General features: G+C 44.2%; 2 protein-coding genes across 4 annotated transcripts in view; both read left to right on the top strand.

Annotated features, from left to right (window-relative positions):
• Positions 1–9,418, top strand: part of CDKL3 (cyclin dependent kinase like 3) — a 138,606-nt gene extending 129,188 nt beyond the window's left edge. For all 3 annotated transcript variants that reach the window (XM_063705904.1, XM_063705903.1, XM_063705902.1), the window contains 2 exons: positions 2,489–2,618; positions 9,287–9,418. In XM_063705904.1, the coding sequence (XP_063561974.1) occupies positions 2,489–2,616 (128 nt within the window). In that variant the 3' untranslated portion in view covers positions 2,617–2,618; positions 9,287–9,418. The remainder of the gene's footprint in view (positions 1–2,488; positions 2,619–9,286) is intronic.
• Positions 9,419–16,992: 7,574 nt separating this feature from the next.
• Positions 16,993–23,596, top strand: part of PPP2CA (protein phosphatase 2 catalytic subunit alpha) — a 32,225-nt gene continuing 25,621 nt past the window's right edge. The window contains exon 1 of the mRNA XM_019026824.4: positions 16,993–20,165. Within this exon, the coding sequence (XP_018882369.1) occupies positions 20,064–20,165 (102 nt within the window). The 5' untranslated portion in view covers positions 16,993–20,063. The remainder of the gene's footprint in view (positions 20,166–23,596) is intronic.

The following is a 23,596-nucleotide window of genomic DNA, read 5'->3' as shown; positions in this document are numbered from 1 at the left end:
CATGGATGTGCTTTGGTCAAGTATAGACCAAGGTAAACATCCTGCATGACTCAGTGGGATTGGCATGCCGGTGCATAACTCCATTTGTAATATAATCACAGTTATGTAGCCATAACATGGGAAGGCTCATCACCTAGCTTGGAGCCACTATTGTTCGTAAAAGGTACAACTGCCTTGCTGACACTGTGCATACAGCACACACCCAGAGAAAGAGAGAGAGCCAAAGCTCTCCATCTAGTAGATGGACAGAGGGGAGCCAGGGCTCGACTTGGCTTGTGCCCAGAGAGAGAAAGAGTTAAGCTGCTGACCCTGTAGGGAGAGCTGGCTGTGCAGCTGTGTGTGGGAGCGGCAGGAGCCGCAGAGCCAGAGCAAGCAGCCAAGACAGAGACAGACGGTGTAAGAGAGCCACTGAATAAAACCATACATCATCTGCCTGCAGCCCTCTGAGTGTTCTTTCAGCTATCTGCCACCCATCCACCCACTGCCTTCGGACCTCAGCATGGACCAGAACCTGACCCTGGGCATGACAACACTTCACATGAATGCATACATTCAAACCAAATATATATATATATATATTTTTGCACCATTGCACTCCAGCCTTGGCGACAAAAGCAAAACTCCGTCTAAAAAAAAAATAAAAGAAAAGTAAGGGGCTTTGGATGGACTGATCATAGTATAATGAGCCATGAACTGAAAAGTGCGATTAACTTAATACTCTATACCTGAGCCCTAATAATTTCTTTTTTTTCTTAAGTGCTCTGGGCCTTGCCATTTGAGGTTTTCCTCGACCCAGCTGTTGACCACTAGCATGGCTTTAACAGCATGATCATAGCTTTTTAATAATCTTATTGACAGAAATTTATACCTGGATTCTGTGAGCTGTCTTATAACACACTGACCTTTATCAGACTCAGGGATATATGATGCCGTCTTGCTCTTTTGCTGTCTTGCTCTTTTTTTTTTTTTTAAGAGACACAGGTCTCACTATGTTGCCCAAGCTGGAATGCAGTGGCTATTCACAGGCACAATCATTGCACACTACAGTCTCAAACTCCTGGGCTCAAGTGATCCCTCCACTTCAGCCTCCTCAGTAGCTAGCACTACTAGCTGAACGCCACTGTGCTGGCTTTTCCAGCTCTTTAAAATATTTGAAAGTTACCTTGTTTTATCTGTAGTTTTTTTAAATTTTCCTGATGCCCACAAACAGAAATGAAAGCATGTACTTTCTTGGGGATCTAACTAAAATGTAAAAGCTATGTTAATGAGGAATAGGCACCACAAAGAATAAAAGAAAACCCCTAATTCTGTTTGGCCTGGTTTCCTAGAAATCCTGTGCCCACTTTTTGCATTGAGCCAAGGCTGGCAATATGTGGATAGGGCTAGTCCCTCAGGCATTGAGATACAGTGCCTCAGCTTCTTCAAAGATAGGTCTAGAACATTCTAGACCAATGCAATCAAAAAGTACCTGGTGGAGCCAGGCATGGTGGCTCAAGCCTGTAATCCCAGCACTTTGGGAGGCTGAGGAAGGAGGATTACTTGAGCCCAGGAGTTCAAGACCAGCCTGGGCAACACAATGTCACTACAAAAATTTTAAAATTAGCCTGGCATGGTGGCACACACCTGTAGTCCTTACCACTTGGGAGCCTGAGGTGGGAGGAGCAGTCGAGCCCAGGAGTTCAAGGCCGCAGTGAGCTATGATTGTGCCACTACACACCAGCCTAGGTGACGGAGTGAGACCCTAACTCTAAAACAAAATAAATAAAAAGTACCTGGTGCTAAAAATTACACCATTTTAGGGCCAGGCATGGTGGCTTACACCTGTAATCCCAGCACATTGGGAGGCCGAGGCGGGTGGATCACCTGAGGTCAGGAGTTGGAGACCAGTCTGACCAAAGAGGTGAAACCCCAACTCTACTAAAAATACAAAAATTAGCTGGGTGTGATGGCAGGCACCTGCAGTCCCAGCTACTTGGGAGGCTGAGACAGGAGAATCGCTTGAACCTGGGAGGCGGAGGTTGCAGTGAGCCAAGATCATGCCACTGCACTCCAGCCTGGGCAACAGAGCAAGACTCTGTCTCAAAAAAAAAAAAAAAGTTACACAATTTTAAAACAACATTTGAGTAAACCCAGCATTATTTTTGAGATACTCTAAGATATTTCTTGGCCTACTTGTGTGTGCCTCTTAAACTGAAACAAGCCCTAGTATTCTCCAAAGTAGCATGTGTTCCATAGATACCCAATAATTTCAAGTTAGGTTAAATGACCTTTTACCATCCATGTGGGGACTCCTCTTGCCTATATAGTATCTATGCATATTAGAAAAGGTGCTTCTTCATCCTGGAGATGCAGTCCCACAGTAAGGCACAGGTGTGGCAAGTAGAGCTGGATTCATCTCAGCTCATCTCCTTGGCTGTTCATGGCACAGTATGTACAACTGTACGATATGGCCCTGCAAACAAACTCCACCCTTTCTCTCTTCCACCAGGCTTCCATTGTTTGCAACATCTTTCCTGGCTGGTGGAGGAAAGGCAGGCCCAACTGATGGTCCTAATCTCCAATGGGGGCAATAATATTGCCCACCCTACGTGCTCTTTTGGAACTTTGCTACTCTAAAGGTAGAGTCTGATTCCACTCTCTTTGAGTCTGGGGAAGCTTGTGACTTGTACCCAACAGAAGACAGCAAAACTAACACTGTGATTTCTGAGGTTAGGTTATAAAAAGTGATACAGCAGCCGGGCACGGTGGCTCACACCTGTAATCCCAGCACTTTGGGAGGTCGAGGTGGGTGGATCACCTGAGGTCAGGAGTTCGAGACCAGCCTGGCCAACATGGTGAAACCCTGTCTCTACTAAAAATACAAAAAATTAGCTGGGCGTGGTGGCGCATGCCTATAATTCCAGCTACTCGGGAGGCTGAGGCAGGAGAATCGCTTGAACCTGGGAGGCGGAGGTTGCAGTGAGCCGAGATGGTGCCACTGCACTCCAGCCCAAGTGACAGAGTAAGACTCCATCTCAAAAAGAAAAGTGATACAGCATCCACCTTGTGGCTGGAACACTTGCATTTGTAGACCTAAGCTGCTATGTAAGAAGTTTAACTTGCCATTCTGTGAGAAAGCCAAGGCACAGAGAGAGGCCATGTGTAGGCGCTGTGGTCAGCAGTCCTAGTTTTTGAATGCGTCAGGCCCAGCCACTGACACGTGAGTAAACAAGACTTCAGCTGCTTCTAGCTCCCAGTTGTGAAGTCATCCTCAGGCTGAATCTTCCCAGCTGAGTCCCTAGACAGCTTGGAGCTGAGAGAAGCCATCCCCAACTGTGTCCTTTCTGAATTCCTGACCCATAGACTCTGTAAACACAATAAATGGGTTGTTATTTTATGCCACTAAGTTTGGGGTGGCTTGTTACACAGCAATAATAACTAAAAGACCCATTATCTTCAACGACACCAAAGAGTAGGGCTATAAAAAAAAAAGGAAGAATTGTTATAAATTAAGGCTGGGCACAGTGGTTCACGCCTGTAATCTCTAGAACTTTGGGAGGCCAAGGTGGGAGGATCACTTGAAATCAAGAGTTCAAGGCCAGCCTGGACAACACAGTAAGATCGTGTCTCCAGAAAAAAATAAAATAAAAAATACCTGGGCATGGGAGTATGTGCCTGTAGTCCCAGCTACTAGAGAAGCCGAGGTGGGAGGATCGCTTGAGCCCAGGAATTTGAGGCTACAGTGAGCTATAATTGTGCCACTATACTTTAGCTTGGGCAACAGGGAGAGATCCTGTCTCAAAAAACAAAAACAAAACAACAAGAAAAATAATACACATACACATATATACATGCCCACATATATATACACACACACATATATACACATATGTATGTTATAAACTAAAAAAGACATAAGAGATATAACAAATACAAATGACATTGTTTTGCTTCTGATTAGAATAAACTATTACAGAATGACATTTAGGAAAGTCCGGGCAATTTGATTTCTGGCTGGATACCAGTTGATATTAGGAATTATTTTTAATTGTTTTATATGTGACATAGTGGTTATTGAAAAAAGTCCTTATTTGTTATAGAATTTATAGTATTTAAATATGAAGATAACCATGATTTGCTTTAAAATTTGCTTTAAAATGATGGTGAGGGAGGGGTGGGGTATAGATAAAACAAGACTGCCATATATTGTTAATCATTGAGGCCAAGCAATAGGTAATGGGTGTTTATTATATTATTATCTCTACTTTTGTGAGTATTGGAAACTTCCCATAAGAAAAACTGAACATGCCTCTATGCATGCCTGGGGGCTTGTAAGACCCAGGATTCTACCCCAATATGGGGGATTTCATGCATGGAAACAGAATAGCAGAGGAAGTCATATTCTTAGGAAAAATGTTTTGGGCACTCCTCAAATCTTTGGTGACTAGAAATCCACTTGAAAACAGAATTCCCTTCCCTAACAGTACCTATTCCAGTGTTAGGTACACAGGGTGGGGAGGGGGGAAATTGATTGGAATTAAGAAACCTGATTAATTCAGAATTAATGCACCAGCTTCCTCTGAAGATTAGGTAGTATTCAATTTTCAGCCTTTCAGAAATATATTCGTCAGCATAAAGACAGGCGAATGGGCTGCATGTTGCTATGCAGACGACACAGTTTGGAAGGGCCTTCTGTTTGCTTATGGATTCGCTCTCCCTTGAAGAAAAACTATTAACTCATGCTGCAGCCTGCTGCTCTCTGCTTGGTGTTGGCTATGTCACCGAGCCCAAAATAGAAAGTTCTTTTACTGCAGAGAGGGAAGGAGGTTTAAATTTATCAATTCAAATAACAAAGGGTAGAATTATACTGGCTTTTCTAGGGTGGGGAGTAGGGGGAGATAATGCCTATTTCATTAGGAGAAAAAGTGATCTGACACTGGCAGGGGCTGGGACCAGAAGACAAGCTTGCACTGTGGTGATTGGGCTTGTTTCCCATCCTGGCCCCCCTCACTCCCTCCTTCCAACAGTGTCACCTCTTTCAGGACATGGGAAAGCATCTGAGCCACTGGGTAATCAGTTCCAGAAATATCACTGAAATTATCAGACTGGGAACGATTCTCTGAACCAAATCCCTTCTCGCTCAGCTTTTGAAACAGTCAGTACCTTACCACAAAGTTAAACAGCAGGGAGATGTTATCTTTCTCCTATGAAATGGTCAAAAATCTTTTAAAGATTCCCAGTGTTGGAAGGAGTTTGGGGCAATGGGCATTCTCCTACGTTGCTGGAGGAGAGGCAAACTGATCTAACCACCTGGAAAGCAACTTGACAACATAGATCCCAAACCATGGAAACATCAATACCAGAGGATATGGATCCAGAGGCTCTCTCATCCGTGGCTGGGGGAAGCGTCAATTGATTTTCTAGAGAAATGCTTGCACGGGTACAACAGGAGACATTGACAATAATGTTCATAATAGCAGCGTGCGCAAGAACAAAATCCTAGAAACAATGCAGTTGCCCATCAGTAAGAGAGTAGATTATAAACTGCGGTATATTTATGTATTGGATTATTTTACATCAGTCAAAATGAATGAACTACAGTGAAATGCAATGATACAGACGGATTTTAGCAAAATATCAAGTGAAAAATAAAATAAATCCTGAAAGATTACATACAACATAATATCCTTTTTTATGAAACTCAGAACAATTTAAAAACTATTCTTTAGGAATATGTACAGATATTGGCCAGGCGCGGTGGCTCACGCCTGTAATCTCAGCACTTTGGGAGGCCGAGGCGGGGTGGATCACTTGAGGTCAGGAGTTCGAGACCAGCCTAGGCAATACGGTGAAACCCTGTCTCTACTAAAAATACAAAAGTTGTCAGGAGCAGTGTCTCATGCCTGTAATCCCAGCACTTTGGGTGGCCGAGGCGGGCGGATCACGAGGTCAGGAGTTCAAGACCAGCCTGGCCAATATGGTGAAATCCCGTCTCTACTGAAAATACAAAAATTAGCCAGATGTGTTGGTGCACACCTGTAGTCCCAGCTACTCAGGAGGCTGGGGCGGGAGAATCGCTTGAACTGGGAGGTGGAGTTTGCAGTGAGCTGAGATCGCGCCACTGCACTCCAGCCTGGGTGACAGAATGAGACTCCGTCTCAAAAAAATAAACAAATAAAAATAAAAATACAAAAGTTAGTCAGGTGTTGTGGGACACGGCTATAATCCCGGCTACTGGGAAGGCTGAGGCAGGAACCCAGGAGGCAGAGGTTGCAGTGAGCCGAGATCATGCCATTGCACTCCAGCCTGGACAATAGAGTGAGACTTTGTCTCAAAAAAAAAAAAAAAAAAAAGGAATATATACAGGTATAATAAAACTATATAAAAAGGAAAGCAAGGAAATGAGCACAGGATTCAGGATGATTGTCTGGGGTGGGAAGCAAGGATATGGGGCAGTGGGGGCAGGAGGAACTATGGTTGGATATTAGTTTTGTCAAGGTCCTAGCTTTTGTTTGGGGTTATAAATTCACAGGTACTGATTACATTATTAATGAATTTACCACCTAAATTAACAAAACCAGGCCATCCATACACCAGTTATGAGAGTGAACCATGAACCAAGCATTCTGGTCAATCTAATTCTGTATACCTGACATTAAAAAAACAAAAACAGGGTATAGCTTTTTGTGTAGTCAGTCAATTCACTTCTAAGCATTTATCTTAAGGAAATAAGCAGAGATGCATACAAAAATTTATGAACAAGAACATTTACCACAGTATTTATAAATATAAAAATAGGAAATAATCTAAATAATCTAATACCAAACTAATAGATTAGTTATATAAATTGGGTTATATCAATGTGCTAGAAAACTAGGTAGTCTCTAAAAATATTATTTTCTAATAGTATCTAAGTATATGAGAAAATGCTCATAATATGTCAGTTGAATAACACAGTACACAATATGAACCCAGTTTTTTATTTTCCCTAAGTATATATATGCACCAAAAAAGCTGGGAAGGAAGGGCTGGGCACAGTGGCTCACATCTGTAATCCTAGCATTTTGGGAGGCTGAGGTGGAGGATCGCTTGAGCCCAGGAGTTTGAGACCAGCCTGGATAACATAGTGAGACCTCATCTCTACAAAAAATACAAAAATTAGCCAGGTGCAGCGGCAAGCGCCTGTGGTCCCAGCTACTCAGGAGGCAGAGGTGGGAAGATCACTTGAGCCCAGGAGGTCAAGGCTACAGTGAGCTGTGAACATGCCATTGCACTCCAGCCTGGGCGACAGAGCAAGACGATGTCTCAAAACAAACAAAGAAACAAACAAAAAACAAAAACAAAAAGACAGCCAGGAGCGGTAGCTCACACCTGTAATCCCAGCACTTTGGGAGGCTGAGGGGGGTGGATCACTAGAGGTCAGGAGTTTGACACCAGCTTGGCCAACATGATGAAGCCCCATTTCTACCAAAAATAAAAAAATTAGCCAGGCATGGTGGCCTGTGCCTGTAATCTCAGCTACTTGGGAGGCTGAGGCAGGAGTATCACTTGAAACCCAGAGGCAGAGGCTGCAGCGAGCTGAGATTGCGCCACTGCACTCCAGCCTGGGCGACAGAGCAAGACTCCATCTCAAAAAAAAAAGAGAGAAAAAAAAAAGCAAGAAAAAATTAAGCTGGGAATACTGTACATCAAAATGATAATAGCACTTATCTCTGGATGTTATGATTGTTTCTTCCTTAAACTTGCAGTAGTTCACAAATTTGCTATAGTGAAGATTAATTTTTTTTTCTTGTTGAAGATTTTTTGTTGTTGTTGTTTTCATATTTTTTTTAGTAGAGACCGGGTTTCACCATGTTGGCCAGGCTGGTCTCGAACTCCTGACCTCAAGTGATCCGCCAACCTAGGCCTCCCAAAGTGCTGGGATTACAGGCGTGAGCCACCACGTCCAGCCGTGAAGTTCTTTTTAATAACCAAAAATAATCATATTATAAAAATAGATGTTAGTAATAACTAATGTAGATAGAGTATTTATATGCTAAGAATTTTACAGAAATTAATTTAAAGCTTAAAATAATCCTATGAGGATAGTACTATTATGATCCCCATGTTACAGATGAAGATACTAAGATTTAAGGGGATAAACAGCTTACATGAGGACACGGATGATAAGAAATGGTGCAGAAATGGTACCCTCTAGAATCAGGCTTCTAGAGGGTTCTTCAAAGGGTACCCAATGGTAGAGTCTTGGTCTCCCAAACCCAGAAATGGCTACACTCAGATGATTTCTCCTAGAACAGTACTGGGAACTGAATGGCCTGATGAGGAACCTGAAATTCACACAGAGAAAGAGGCCCCCTTGGGGTGTCTGAGCCAGAGCCGACACAAGGCAGCTAACCAGCGAATATAGAAAGGACAGACATGGAGGAGCCCCAGTGCCCAAGCCCCTGAGGGTTTCTTCTTTTTTCTTTCTTTTTTTTTTTGAGACAGAGTCTTGCTCTGTTGCCCAGGCTGGAGTGTAGTGGCGCCATCTCTGCTCACTGCAACCTCCACCTCCCGGACTCAAGCAATCCTCACACCTCAACCTCCCAAGTAGCTGGGACAACAGTTGCCCACCACCACACCTGCCTAAATTTTGGATTTTTAGTAGAGACGGGGTTTTGCCATGTTGCTCAGGCTTGTCTCAAACTCCTGAGCTCAAGCGATCTGCTCACCTTGGCCTCCCAAAGTGCTGAGGTTACAGGCATGAGCCACTGCGCCTGGCCCCTCCACAAGGTTTTCTTTTCTTTTTTAAAATGTTTATTTCTTGTCCCCCTGAGGATTTCTGATGAGCTCTTGAGAGAATAGGAGATCCCAGTGACTGGAGAGTCAACTGGAGGGCAGAGATGTTTTACTCATGGCTCTGACCAGCTCGGGCTCCCACCAGACAGTGCAGGGCTGGCTTCTAGAGCCTTCGATGCAGAGGAGGAGAGAGCTCTATGGATGGGACAGAGCCAAGGTCTCAGCTTTGGTCTCTTCTCATCACTCATGCTTTAAATATAAGCTCTAATGTCATCAAGGCACCAGAGATAAAATGCCTTTCTCAAGCTAAGCAGACAGGATCTGGTATCCAATTTGGACAAGATAGTGGAAAACAGACTCAGGGGGAAAAAATCTCTTGGCCTCAGCACCAGCACATGGGAGTTGAATCTGACACCTTAACATTGTACAATAAACAAATGTAGGCATGGTTTCCTATGTTTTCTTCAAAACATCTAGAATAGATCTGATTGGAGGGAATGATTTTAACAATTAATTCTTCTCTCCTCAGCTGAAAAATTCTGGATTATCCTCCAAGATGTAACTAAACCATCAGCTTCTGTGGAAATACTTCCCCAGCTTCCCCAAGCAACAAGGCCATCCCTCTTCTATGCATGTTTAATAAATAATTTGTTTGCCTGTTGGACTGTGTGTCTCCCCTGAGCATAAGCTCGGTAGACAGTGTAATATGCAACTTCGGGCTTGCCCTCCTTTCCCAGCACCCCTCTCTACCACCTCTCCTTCATATGCATTCCTATGCCTGCTGTGGGGTAATTGCTAATTAAATGTTGATTGCTGAAATAGAGAGCTATGGAGGTTCAGGAATGGTCTTCTAGATTTCCCAGAGCTGGGACTCAAACCCCTTTTTGGATCTCTGATGCTTGAGAGAATCTGATGAAAGCTAAGAAACTTTCCCCAGAAAAAAAAAGCACATGCAAAAGAGAATTCCCAATTGCATAGCACTAAATACCCATACTAACACACACACAATTATGTGCATGTAAAACTGGGGAAATCTGAATAAGATAGGTGAATGGAATCAATATCAATTTCCAAGTTGTGATATGGTACTATAATACTGCAAGATGTTACCACTGAGAAACTGGGATCTCTCTGTATTATTTCTTATAGATGCATGTGAATCTAAAATTATCTCAATAAGGCCGGGTGTGGTGGCTCACGCCTGTAATATCAGTACTTTGGGAGGCCGAGGTGGGCAGATCACCTGAGGTCAGGAGTTCGAGACAAGCCTGGACAAGATGGTGAAACCCTGTCTCTACTAAAAATACAAAAATTAGCCAGGCATGGTGGTATGCACCTGTAATCCTAGCTACTCGGGAGGCTGAGGTGGAGGAATTGCTTGAACCCAGGAGGCAGAGGTTGCAGTGAGCCAAGATTGCACAACTGCACTGCACCCTGGGTGACAAGAGCAAAACTCTGTCTCAAATAAATAAATAAATAAAAATAATCTCGGCCGGGCCCGGTGGCTCATGCCTATAATCCCAGCACTTTGGGAGGCCAAGGCAGGTGGATCACCTGAGGTCAGGAGTTCAAGACCAGCCTGGCCAACATGGTGAAACCCTGTCTCTACTAAAAATTAAAAAATTAGCAGGGTGTGGTGGTGGGTGCCTGTAATCCCGGCTACTTGGGAGGCTGAGGTGGGAGAATCGCTTCAACCCGTGAGTTTGCACCGTGAGTTTGCAACCCGGAGTTTGCAGTGAGCCGAGATCACACCAATGCATTCCAGCCTGGGCAACAAGAGCGAGACTCTGTCTCAAAAATAAATAAATAAATAAATAAACAAATAAACAAATAAATAATCTCAATAAGAATTTCCATTAAAAAACACAAAATTTCCATACATTATTTTTTAAGAGTTGATGGACCCCCCTGCTGAACCTACCCATGAATCCTAAATTGAGAACTCTCTAATATAGTCCAATTTTTGCATTGTTGGATGGGGAAACTGATGGGAGAGGATGTGTTCAAAGTCATTCAGATTGATGGTGAATAAGGAGATTGAACCCAGCTCTCCTTATTCTACAACTGGTTGCTAAAAGGAAGAGAGTGCTGTCCACATTGTGTTGTTTACTTGATTTAAAAAGGCAAGACAAACCAGTGTAACAGGGCAACTGATATTCCCTGATGTGCACAGAGAACACTGAGTCTAGACAGGGCAATTTGGGTTTTTTTGGTTTTTTGTTTTTTTTTTTGAGACGAAGTCTCACTCTGTTGTTCAAGCTGGAGTGGAGTGGCACGATCTCGGCCCACTGCAACCTCCACCTCCAAGGTTCAAGCGATTCTCCTGCCTCCGCCTCCCAAGTAGCTGGGACTACAGGCATGCACCACCATGCCCAGCTAATTTTTTTGTATTTTTAGTAGAGATGGGGGTTTCACTATGTTGGCCAAGCTGGTCTTGAACTCCTGACCTCGTGATCTACCTGCCTCAGCCTCCCAAAGTGCTGGGATTACAGACATGAGCCACTGCGCCTGCCGGCAATTTGTTTTTAGGATTTTTTTTTTTTTCATTTCTTCCTAAGCTGTCTGTGCGCAGCCTGTGGTGGACTGTGGATGATCTCATTCACAAAAAGGTGGCTTAGAAAGGTGGCTTAGAAAGGTGTAGGTCAGGGACCAGCAGCCCTTTTGATTCTGAGTACCAAAAGAGGAACCAAATAGTGCCTATGAGTTATCCCAGAAAGCTGGACGTGTTGGGGAATAGGAGGGAAAGAAGGAGAGGAAAAAGAAAGGGGGTACACCAGAAGAGGGCAAATGAGGATGGTATGGGGAGAAGAGAGTGGAAGAGAGAACGAGTGTATTTAGGGAGTAGAGGGCTTATGCGGTGGGGCTGGGCCACAGGCTGCTCACCAAGTCAGAACCTGTAAGGACATGAGTTACCTGCTCTGTCCTTGGAGATTACTAGGCACTGGAATTGTCAGGTGGTCAAAGGTCAAGATCTTTCTTTCATGAAAATCACTGTGATCTCATGCTAAAGCCTCTCCAGTAGTTAAGAGTTTGGTGCTTCTCCTGAGCTAAAGGCAGACTGAGTTTGTATCCCAGCTCCTTTGTTTACTATTTTACCTTAGACAAGTTACTTAATCCCTCTGTGCCTCAGTTCCATCATCTGTAAAAGGAGGATAATAATAGTACCTACCTCATAAGTTGTGAGGTGTAAATGTATTAACACGTGTGACCAGGTGGGGTAGCTCACGCTTGTAATCTCAGCACACTGGGAGGCCGAGGTGGGCGGATCACTTGAGGTCAGGAGTTCGAGACCAGCCTGGCCAAGATGGTGAAACCCTGTCTCTACTAAAAATGCAAAAATTAGCCAGGCATGGTGGTGCATTCCTGTAATCCCAGCTACTCAGGAGGCTGAGGCACGAGAATCGCTTGAACCCAGAAGGCAGAGGTTGCAGTGAGCTGAGATCACACCACTGCACTCCAGCCTGGACAACAAGAGCGAGACTCCATCTAAAAAAAAAAAAAAAGGAAGAATACGTGGAAAACAGTTAGAAGAGTTTTGACATGTAGTACGTGCTTAATAAATGCTGGCCCTTATTACTGTTACTCCTTGACAGAGGCTCATTTTCTCTTGCCTGTTCCTGCAAAGACGGAGACAACCGATTAGCCATCCTTCCTCTAAGAACCAACCATCAACTTGTAGACACTAAATCACCCATCAGTTTCTCTTTTTCACATATACTATCTGTTCCTTCTTTTGCCTGGGGACTCAACTCCATTACCATCTTCCAGAATCACAATTTAAACATGTGCATAGAAGTACTTAGTAATGGAGGGGTCTTCCTGTTTGGTGTTCCCTCTATTGGCCAGAGAACAAACACTCCTATGAGAGGAGAGTTTCTTTTTCTTCCATCAGACAGGAGAGCAGTATGGACCTATGTTTCTATCTTTGCAAATGAATTTCATAGCACCGTTTAGATACCTCTGTGCTTGGAAATTCGCCTGCTTTGGTGAATCTAATTTTTAAATTTTGTCAGGTATCAAGGTAGAACACTGGTAAACTGCTTAATCTGGAAAATAAAGAATAAAATATAAACAGATTTCCCCTCTGGCTCCCTGCGAAGCATCTCTCTCCTCCACAGTGTTTCTGTAAGTCTCTAGGGAACATCTCGTATGGGCTCACCAACAAGTCCTCCTCCATTCACTCCCCTCTGCCCTGACAGATACCAGGTCTCTGTGCTGTCCCACCAGCCTCTAAGAGTCTCCTGCTAATCTACTAAGTACTCTTGATCAAGAGAGACGTAGAATCACCAGAGAAGACTTTTCAGAGTCTTCTCTGAAAAGTGGGACCTCAACTGACCTTAAATGACAGGTAAGGTTAATATAGATACCAGTGGGGAATCCAGGGATTCAGGGCAGGATGAGCAAAGGGTGAAAGAAGCAATGGAGTTGGATGAGTACAGAATTGGTTTGGGGAGGTGGCCAGCTAAGCTGAGGAGGAGAGCTTATAGTGAGAGAGAAGGCAGGAGAAAAGGCCATGTGAGAGGGCCATAGGAGAGCTCAGACTTCTTTCCATAAGAAAGTGAGAGCCCTTGAGTAACGTTGCAGGGTATAGTGGAATACTTGGCAGAACTATTGGCTATATTGGCTACATGTTCTTTGGTTCTTAGGGCCTGTGATTCTCCCAAGAGATGCTTTGTCATGTTTATTCACATATCCAACATTTTCTTTTTCTCTTTTTTTTTTTTTTTTTTTGAGCCGGAGTCTCGCTCTGTCACCCAGGCTGGAGTGCAGTGGTGCAATCTCTGCTCACTGCAGTCTTTGCCTGCTGGATCCAAGCAATTCTCCTGCCTCAGCCTCCTGAGTAGTTGGGATTACAGGCATGCGCCACCACGCTCAACTAATTTTTGTATTTTTAGTACAGACGAGGTTTCACCATGTTGGTCAGGCTGGTCTTGAACTCCTGACCTCGTGATCTGCCTGCCTTAGCCTCCCAAAGTGCTGGGATTTTTATTTATTTATTTTTGAATCGGAGTCTCACTCTGTCACCTAGGCTGGAGTACGATGGCGCGATCTTGGCTCACTGCGACCTCCGCATCCCGGGTTCAAGTGATTTTCCTGCCTCAGCCTCCTGAGTAGCTGGGATTACAGGCGTGTGCCACCGTGTCCAGCTAATTTTTGTATTTTCAGTTGAGATGGGGTTTCACCATATCAGCCAGGCTGGTCTCGAACTCCTGACCTCGTGATCTGCCCACCTCGGCCTCCCAAAGTGCTGGGATTACAGGTGTGAACCACGACGCCTGTCCCTCCCCCCGGCTTTTTTTTTTTTTTTTTTTTTTGAGATGGAGTCTTGCTGTGTCACCCAGGCTGGAGTGCGGTGGCATGATTTCGGCTCACTGCAACCTCCGCCTCCTGGGTTCAAGCAATTCTCCTGCCTCAGCCTCCTGAGTAGCTGGGGTTACAGGTGCCCGCCACCAAGCCCAGCTAATTTTTGTATTTTTAATAGAGATGAGATTTCACCATGTTGGCCAGGCTGATCTCAAACTCCTGACCTCAGGTGATCTGCCTGCCTTGGCCTCCCAAAGTGTTGGGATTGCAAGTGTGAGCCACTGTGCCCAGCCATCTTCTTTCATAATTATAAAAGCATTATATATTCACTACAGAAAAATCAAGTTAGCAAAAAGAAGAAACTGAAAAATAATCCTACTCACTGGAAGTAACCACTATTAATACTTCACTGTGTGGCTTTCTAAAGTTTCTTATAAATATATATTTACAATATATGTTAATGAAATTGGGGTTATATCATGCATACTGTTTTATAAGGTTTTTTTTTTTTTTTTTTTGAGACGGAGTGTCACTCTGTCACCCAGGCTGGAGTGCAGTGGTGTGATCTCGGCTCACTGCAACCTCTGCCTGCTGGGTTCAAGCAATTCTCCTGCTTCAGCCTCCTGAGTAGCTGGGACTACAGGTACGCGCCACCATGCCTGGCTAATTTTTTGTATTTTTGGTAGAGACAGGGTTTCACCATGCTGGCCAGGCTGGTCTCGAACTCCTGACCTTGTGATCTTCCTGCCTCAGCCTCCCAAAGTGCTGGGATTACAGACGTGAGCCACTGTGCCCGGCCTTTATAAGGTATTTTTAACACTTAATATGTTATGAATAATATTCTATATCAAACATACTTGTATGATAGGATTTTTCATAGCTACAGAGTTGGTGACAGTATTAAGGTTTTCCCAGCCTTCTGGAGTGATGAACTTTGCCTTCCATTTCAGAGTTTTTTTTTCCTGTAATGGAAAAATGTCTCCTTTTGTAACTGAGAATACTATCCAGACATCAGGGGCATCACCAGGGGACATGGTCATTTCTCTCTTTTTTCTTTAGCCGGACTGTAGAAGCTGGGGGAAAAGGCAGTATATCTGTGGCAAAGTTCCTGGCCACAAAATTTTGGCTACATTTATAAAATTCTAATTCCAGGTGAAAGGGGAATATAAACTTAATTTTTCTGAAAACTACAAAGAACAGAGACAGATACCAATGAGCTGCAGGCATCATTGCGTAAGCTGAGTGCAGAAATCGTCTGGTAGCTGGGCAGGTGTCGTTGGCCAGAGCATGGCAGGCTTTCCATGGCCAAAGCCACTAAGATTTTGACTGCTCAGGACTTCATTTTGGGGCTTCTGGGGCATAAAAGGCCTTGGTACAAAGAGCATGTTATCCTTTTCAACTATGGCACCCTTTTCAGATGTAAGATTCTGAGCTGACAGGAGCATGAGACTGATTGTATTAATTCTTGGATTTAGTCCTAAGTAACTTTTTCTCTATATAACAAGTCTAAATGGATGGCAAGGCAAGAGAGGAGTTGTTCTGTTTATTCCATCTCTACCTCTCCTTGAATTTCCTCCTTCATCCCCACTTCATCCAATGGCTTTGTGTTTACATGATGTTTTTATTTTATTTATTTATTTATTTTGAGACAGTCTCACTCTGTCACCCAGGCTGAAGTGCAGTGACGTGATCTCGGCTCACTGCAACCTCTGCCTCCCAGGTTCAAGCAATTCTGCTGCCTCAGCCTCCCGAGTAGCTGGGATTACAGGCACCCACCAGGACGCCTGGCTAATTTTTGTATTTTTAGTAGAGACGGGGTTTCACCATGTTGGCCAGGCTAGTCTCGAACTCCTGACCTTCAGTAATCCACCCGCCTCGGCCTCCCAAAGTGCTGGGATTACAGGCCACTGTGCCCGGCCTACATATTTTTGATACCTCTATTTCTGTTTCCTAACACCACTATGTATTTCACTGCAGATATGAAGGACTCCAACTGGCATTAGAGGGTATGTATTTAAAATCCAAGCCCACTTACAAATTATAATAATAAAAATAACAACATCTAGCACTTATTATACATTAATTAATACTATTTTGGTGTTATTTATTTATTTATTTATTTTTGAGACAGAGTCCTGCTCTTTTGCCCAGGCTGGAGTGCAGTGGCGCGATCTTGGCTCACTGCAGCCTCTGCCTCCCGGGTTCAAGCTATTCTCTTGTCTCAGCCTCCTGAGTAACTGGGATTACAGGCACACACCACCACACCTGGCTAATTTTTTTGTAGTTTTAGTAGAGATGGTGGTTTGCCAGGTTGGCCAGGCTGGTCTCGAACTCCTGACCCCAGGTGATCCACCTGCCCTCAGGTGATCCACCTGCTTCAGCCTCCCAAAGTGCTGGGATTACAGAAGTGAGCCACTGAGCCCAGCCTGGTTTTATTTATTTATAATTTCATTTAATTCTCAGAATAACCTTATTATTTTTCTATTATAATTATTCCCACTTTATAGATGAGAAAACCAAGACTCAGAAAAGTTAGGTAACTTGCCAAAGTTCACACATCTAGGCGGTTGCAGAACCAGAATTCAAACCCAGTTCCATCTGACTCCAGAGTCGTTTCTGACACTGGTCTACTTTCGGTCTCAGTAAGTTTAGAAGTCAGGGAACTGGAAGGAACAACAACAAAAAAATAAACCTAACTTAATGCCAAGAGAATTGCTGACAAGATATATCTCATTCCTACTCCATGTTTAATGTCAATTTTTGTATCTTGGGTAGGGTGCCTATTATAAAGCTATTTGCTCAAGGTTATCCTCCTCCTACCCCGCCCCCATCATCAGATGATTTTTATTTATAGCTATGTTTAAACATCATGGGCAACACTCAGACTTGCTGTATATTGAATTTGCCATCTGAGCAAAGATTCTTTCTCAAAGCATATTTGCTTTATTTACTCTCTGGTGTTTGCCAATAAATTAAAAAGACAGTTCTTTTTGGTTTGCTTTAAATTTTTTGTTCCAAATATTCTTCAGCTCTAGAACTGAGTCAGTGAGGTCAAATTAGTCAAGACCAGATAAGTCAAAATGAATTTTCATTTCCATGTCCATTAGATATTTTGTTCTACAGAATACACATTCTGAATTTCTTCTAAAGAAAAATATATCCTGATTAATTTACTTCTGTATTGTTTATGATCATGTATGCTTTACTTCACTGTCTGATGCTAAGAGCTTCCTAGAATTCATTCCTTAAGAAGTTAAGTCATGGCATTTAATTATTTGGCAGGATGTTTTAAGTACATATAATTATTATATCTTCCCTCCATTTTGTGATGGTGGTGAGCCAAGTAATCTGCATCAAGAGAAAATAAATAACACCTACATTAATGCTACCAACAAGGAGCTCACAGTACTTTGGAAAAACTCATTATAATTTTAGCACATAGTGGGTGTTCAATACTTCATCATCTACCAAACTAACATCACCACACCCTTTCCAGGTAAGAGAATCTAGGCAGGCTGGGTGCAGTGGCTCACGCCTGTAATCCCAGCACTTTGGGAGGCTGAAGCGGGCGGATCACCTGAGGTCAGGAGTTTGAGAGCAGCCTGGCCAACGTGGCGAAATCCGTCTCTACTAAAAATATAAAAATTACCCGGGCATGGTGGCGGGTGCCTGTAATCCCAGCTACTTGGGAGGCTGAGGCAGGAGATTTGCTTGAACCTGGGAGGCAGAGTTTGCAGTGAACCGAGATTGCACCACTGCACTCCAGCCTGGGCAACAGAGTGAGACTCTGGCTCAAAAAAAAAAAAAAAAAAAAAAAGAGAATCTAGGCAAAGAGAAATAATGTTGATTCTGTTCCATATGTCAGACCTTGGAAGGTCAACTGCATGACTGTGGCTGAGACTTTGTACTTGGGAGTATGCAGTTTTAAATCCTGACCACTATCTTGGGCAAGTCCCTTCTCTTTTCTGAGTGCCTGTCTGCTTCTTGCCCCATCAGACAGTTCTCACACAGGTTCATGGCAACGGTAAAGAATAAGATTAGACAGCACACTGGGTATGGCTTTATAATCACGGGCACTAAGTGATGATTTTTTCCTTATTCATTCCACTTGGTCTTAACTCTTACCCTTCTATTGTTTGGGGATGTTAACTGCAAAACAGGGACAGAATTTGGGCTAAAGGGTCTTTTTCCCCGTCTGGTAAATTAAGTATGTGATAAGACTTCTAGAAGAGTAGATCTAAGGTACTTTCTTTTGTGCACACTAATGGGAGGTGTGAAGGGAAAGCAGAATTGCAATTTCCAGCCTAGGCAGGCCAAGCCAGTCGGCCTTGCCAAACAGGTTGTCTTGGATAAAGGAGGATTTTCAGTCCTGCCATTGGCTGATGGGGCCTCCAGTGCCTTCTTCAGCCTGTTGGTGGGGATGATGCCCTCAGAGCCGCAGAGTGAGCACTCTCCTCCCAAGCATCGCTGAGCACTTGGGTGTGGAAGGGTTGCCTGATACTGAGGGTGGGGTTCCTGGAAGACAGGCGATCAGGTTCAGCTCTTGCCTTGCCCTTTATGGTTAAATGTTCTTTGGAAAGCTTCTATATCTTTCAAATCCTGGGGGCATTATGATCTCTCTTCTGCCTATCCCAAACCATCTTCAGCCAGTACTGTTGGGAGAATACAAGCTCCAGGGCATGGTCCCTGGTCCGTCTGGATGACCCCTCCGGATCTGGCATATAGCTGGCGCTCTATGGAACCAGATATTTATGTAAAAGCAGGGACAATGGAATGTGAAAACGTTTCGCAAACTCCAAAGTGATTCATAACCAGACAGAGGTCCAATCCTAGGGTATACGGGCTCTCTCTTTTAAGCACGTATCACAGCTGCTTCTCACGCCACCGAGACGCGGTCAGGACAGGTGCATCCATCTTCTCTGGGCTTCCCCTCTTGAAAGTAGGCCAGGGCGCGCAGGGGTTGAGGGTCTCTCATTCCCAGAGAGAATTAAACTTGGAGGAAAGCAACCACCGGCGAGGAGCGGGGCGCGTGGAAGCAAGCCGCGGTCCGAGGCTCAAAGAAAAGCCCAAGCCTCGCCCCCGCCATCGCGCCCAACGAGACACCTAGGTCCGGGGACGGGTGTGTGCCACGGAAGTCAGGTGCACTGCGCAGCACTCCCCCGGTAGGTACACGCTCCTCCACCTACGAGTGACCTAATTACAAGGTGCCAGCCGCGCCCAGAGGTGGGGGTGGTTAATCCAAGCGGCCACTCGCTGCCCGTTCCTGCCCCCAAAGATGACGGAAACCCACACGATTACAGAGCCGCTGCACCCCAGATGAGCCACGGGGTCGCAATTCTCGTTTCCGTGATCGGACTGCCAGGCCCCAGGTGAGGAGCTGAGTTCATCACCAGAGCGGCCTTCCCAGGGGAACCAGTTACAGGCAGCCAGTAGCCCCGGCTTCCATCCGGTCTGCGCCTGCGCGCGGCCCAAGCCCTCGCCTCTCCTGGCATAGTGCTAAGGAATTAGTCCGGTTCGCCGCTGTGCGCACTGCGCATGCTCCAGCTCCATCCTTCCCTTCCCCCACCACCCCGCCCTCCGGGAGCCACGCCCAAAAAGTCAAGGCGCTTCAGTTACCAGCCGGCTACGTCGCGCCTGCGCTTTGACCCCCAGTTTGCGCCCCAACTCCGGTCGTGCGGCCGCCCGGGGAGGGCTCCGCAGTTGCGCAGCTTGCTACCCGGCCCTTTTCCCCTCCGCTCCCCGCCGCCTCCTGACGCCGGGCGTGACGTCACCACGCCCGGCGGCCGCCATTACAGAGAGCCGAGGTCTGGAGCCTCAGCGAGCGGAGGAGGAGGCGCAGCGGCCGACGGCCGAGTACTGCGGAGAGAGCCAGCGGGCCAGCGCCAGCCTCAACAGCCTCCAGAAGTACACGAGGAACCGGCGGCGGCGTGTGCGTGTGGCCCGTGTGCGGGCGGCGGCGCGGGAGCAGCGCGGAGCGGCAGCCGGCTGGGGCGGGTGGCATCATGGACGAGAAGGTGTTCACCAAGGAGCTGGACCAGTGGATCGAGCAGCTGAACGAGTGCAAGCAGCTGTCCGAGTCCCAGGTCAAGAGCCTCTGCGAGAAGGTGAGCTGTAGTACGGCTGCGGACAGCCGCCGCGGGGCCGAGCCCCCCGAGGAAAAGGCGGCCGTGAGGAGGGTGCAACATGGCGGAGGCCGCCGGCCCGGGCCCCCCGAGTCTCCGAGACCGGCGCCCATCCTGGCCGGCGGCGGCTTCCGAACGACCCGGCGCCCCCTGCCTCCCGCGCAGGGATTGGTTGCCGCCGCCACCGCCGCCTAAAATGGCGCCGTTCCCTCGACTCCTGGGCTTTTGAGTCAGCCGGCCTTGGCGCCAGACGAGGTGGCAGGGGGAGCGGAGACCCTGTGGGTCATCGTCAGGGACGGTTTTGAGGGTGAGCTGGCTTGGATTCTGCGGCTTGGGAATGGAGCCTGGGCCTCTACGGTGGGCTGAGTAAGAGTCTTTCCGCTGGTACCCAGGCCTAGTTAGGTCCAGAGCTGCCCAGAGGATCCCCCAAAGGCAGTCTTGTTAGGCCGTATCCCAGAACATATCTAAAGGTCACACAGCTTTAGTACCCCTTGGTGGTTTGTATTAAACTCACCAAGCGATCTTCTCCAGAAATCAAGGTAAGGGGTGTCTTTAAGAATTTTAAAATTATTCTCTTAACCTAATTTTTACGAAGGTCATGGTGGTAGCTATAAGGGAGGAGTGTAACTTATTTTTCATAGTTGGAAGAAATCGGGAATTTGGTGAGTCATACTACATAAGGAGCTTTTGGATTGGAAATCAAGTGTCGGTTGAATATGATTTATATGCTGACTCAAAGCCTTCTCTAAGCTTAACACACTTGGCATTTTGCCGTTTATTTTTAAAATGAACAACATAAAATGGAAGAGCGGTAAATTTTCTATCTTTGTTGGAAAAGTTACTTGATAGTATTTTGTGGCTGCAAGTAGTAGTAGTGATGATAACTGTCGACTGAGATTGTATTCCAGACATTGTGCTTAGTGTTTAAATAATGTCTCACATACACTGAAAATAGAATGTTGTAGTCCACTTAGTAACACTAAACTTTATATTAGCTAATTCCCTTTTGTTTTCCCCTAGGGGTTGGGGAAACAGGTAGTTAATTTAGCTATTAGCTTTGTGTTGTATTTTTAAATTCTTGTAACTCAGTTTTCTAAAGTACACAAAATGCTGATCTCTGCTGTGAACATTTTAACTTCCCTTTTCAAAATTAACTTTGCAGCATGTCACTTTAGTACAGAATAGTGGAGTATCATATTAGCATTTTGTATTCGTGAAAAGAATTAATGGAGAACTATTACCCTGATTTGTTTCTGGTTTGATGTGAAAATTAGGTTCATGAGTTTGACGTATATGTTTCCAAGACAGGCTTTTTTAGAAACCATGTTGTGAACAATTGGAATTTAAGTAAGTCAGATTTAGATTTGTTTCTCCCAAGCCTGAACAAAACTACTACTAGTGGATGAGGTGGCACATCATCTGTTGGAGATGCCTTTTAATGGTAGCGATGTATTGAATCTCCTGTTTCTTTACCCTCTCACGTCAAATGAGGTTGGTATTTATTTTAAAGGTTTAAAATTGGCCTTTAAAAATGAATGTATATTGCCAGGTCTTAATTTCTAGGTACTGTACATGATGATCTTACCGATTTTTGGAATTCAGTGCATTATATGAAAGACTTTTAAGTCAGTAGTTGGCCAGTTGACTAGTCTTTTGAAGAAAACGTGGAAAGGAGGGAGGTAATGACGTAACTGGAAGACTGGACTGCGAGTTAGATTTGGACATGAGTCCTCCTTCTGCTCTTACTTGAGTAATTGTGACAGACTTTGGGACAGCCGCTTCACTTGGTCCTTGTTTTCCTGTCTATAAACTAAAATGTGTTCTGAGATTATACAGTCAATTCCGTTTTAAATTAGTAGTGTGTTTAATATTGAACATCTATTGAATATCTAAGATTGCATACTCTTTTGAGGGAAATGAAAAGCAATGAAGAATAAGTATGCTTATTGTCGAGGAGCCATGAATCTAGTTTGAAAGAAAAGCATGGTATGAAAAGGTGTGGGAGATGGAGCATGGAAGTAGAGGGTTTGTGTTGGAAACTGTTGTAGAAGATAATACTGGATGCTAGAGTGGGGTTGGTGAAGCTGATGCATCTAATATTGCTTTCCACATCTTTGTAAAACTAAGATGTAGTGAGGTAAATCTCCATTGCTTGCGCTGCTTACACAAATTTTAGTTCTGAGTGCCAAAAAAGATGGAAATAATATTTGAGAGTAGGTGTTATATAAAAGTTTCTGTGGAATGGATCCGTTTTGGTGGATATCATTATACAACCATCATACTGTTTATAACTGGTAAGTATTTCAACTTTCAGGGTGATATTAAACTTCCAAACTAAATTAATTTGAAGACAGTTTTTTGGGTATGTAGAATCCATGAACTGATATTTTTTGTACAAGTCTTTCTAGTAAAACAAAAGCTGTCTTTCACTGTTAATATTTGTGTGCCAATGGCATCTCTGAGTGAAAGCTACATATGTGCTCTTTGGTGTGATTGCCTTCTAAAGAGTAATTTTGAAAATTTGAGGGCTAATTTTTTTCATTAGTGTATGATAATAGTATTTTTTGAGAAAAAAGATACTTGTTAATAGTTGATAATTTCTTCAATCATAAGAAGGAATGATAATGTAAAAGCCTTCCTTCTACCCACCTAAATGCCTGATTTGAAGGGGAAATATTTAAATAGTAAAAATAGATGTATACCATAAGAGGTCATTGTTACTAAAAAATCCTGAGGCCATTATTTTGTTATCCCATCAACAATTAACAGTGTTACGTGTTCAGAACTGAGAGAATCTAAGTATGCATTTATAAAAGACAAGAGTGAACATGGTTTTTATGTTACTGACTAGCTAAAAAGAATTTTAAGATGTGATTAAGACTTATACAAAAGCCAAGGTTGTTAGTGTATAGTATACTTTGTCATCTTGAGAATCATAATTTGTTGATAGTTTAATAATTTGGTGTGCAGTTTTGCCTCAGGCTCAGTTCTATAATCAGCATTACATCAGTATAACTGGCCGGGTAAGTTTCAGTCTATAGATTGAAAGGAGTAAACAGTATTAACTTGCTTTTGCATTGACTACAGTAAACAATCTTTTATTATGTGACTTCAGCTTTGTTTTAGCTTGAGTATGATTCTTGGCTTTGTGCTTACCAAACATGTGGAGAACGTTGTTTGATAGCCAGATTTTTTTTTTTCAAAGAAGTTCTTTACCTAGGTATGCTGTTTTCCATTGCTCTGCAAGCACTATAAATAAAGTGCAGTCATTAGTCATTAAAATGTTAGTTTTAACATTTGTTACGTGAGTATGGAAAAAACAAACTGCTTCCTTCTAATTAGATGAGCTGAAAAATATTTGACCAAGATGACATTCTTATATGAAGTGGGTAATATGTTGCTGTGAGTATGTG

Source organism: Gorilla gorilla, chromosome 4 (genome assembly GCF_029281585.2).
Source record: "Gorilla gorilla gorilla isolate KB3781 chromosome 4, NHGRI_mGorGor1-v2.1_pri, whole genome shotgun sequence".
NCBI lineage: Eukaryota > Metazoa > Chordata > Mammalia > Primates > Hominidae > Gorilla > Gorilla gorilla.
This window is presented reverse-complemented; position numbering and strand designations above follow the sequence as displayed.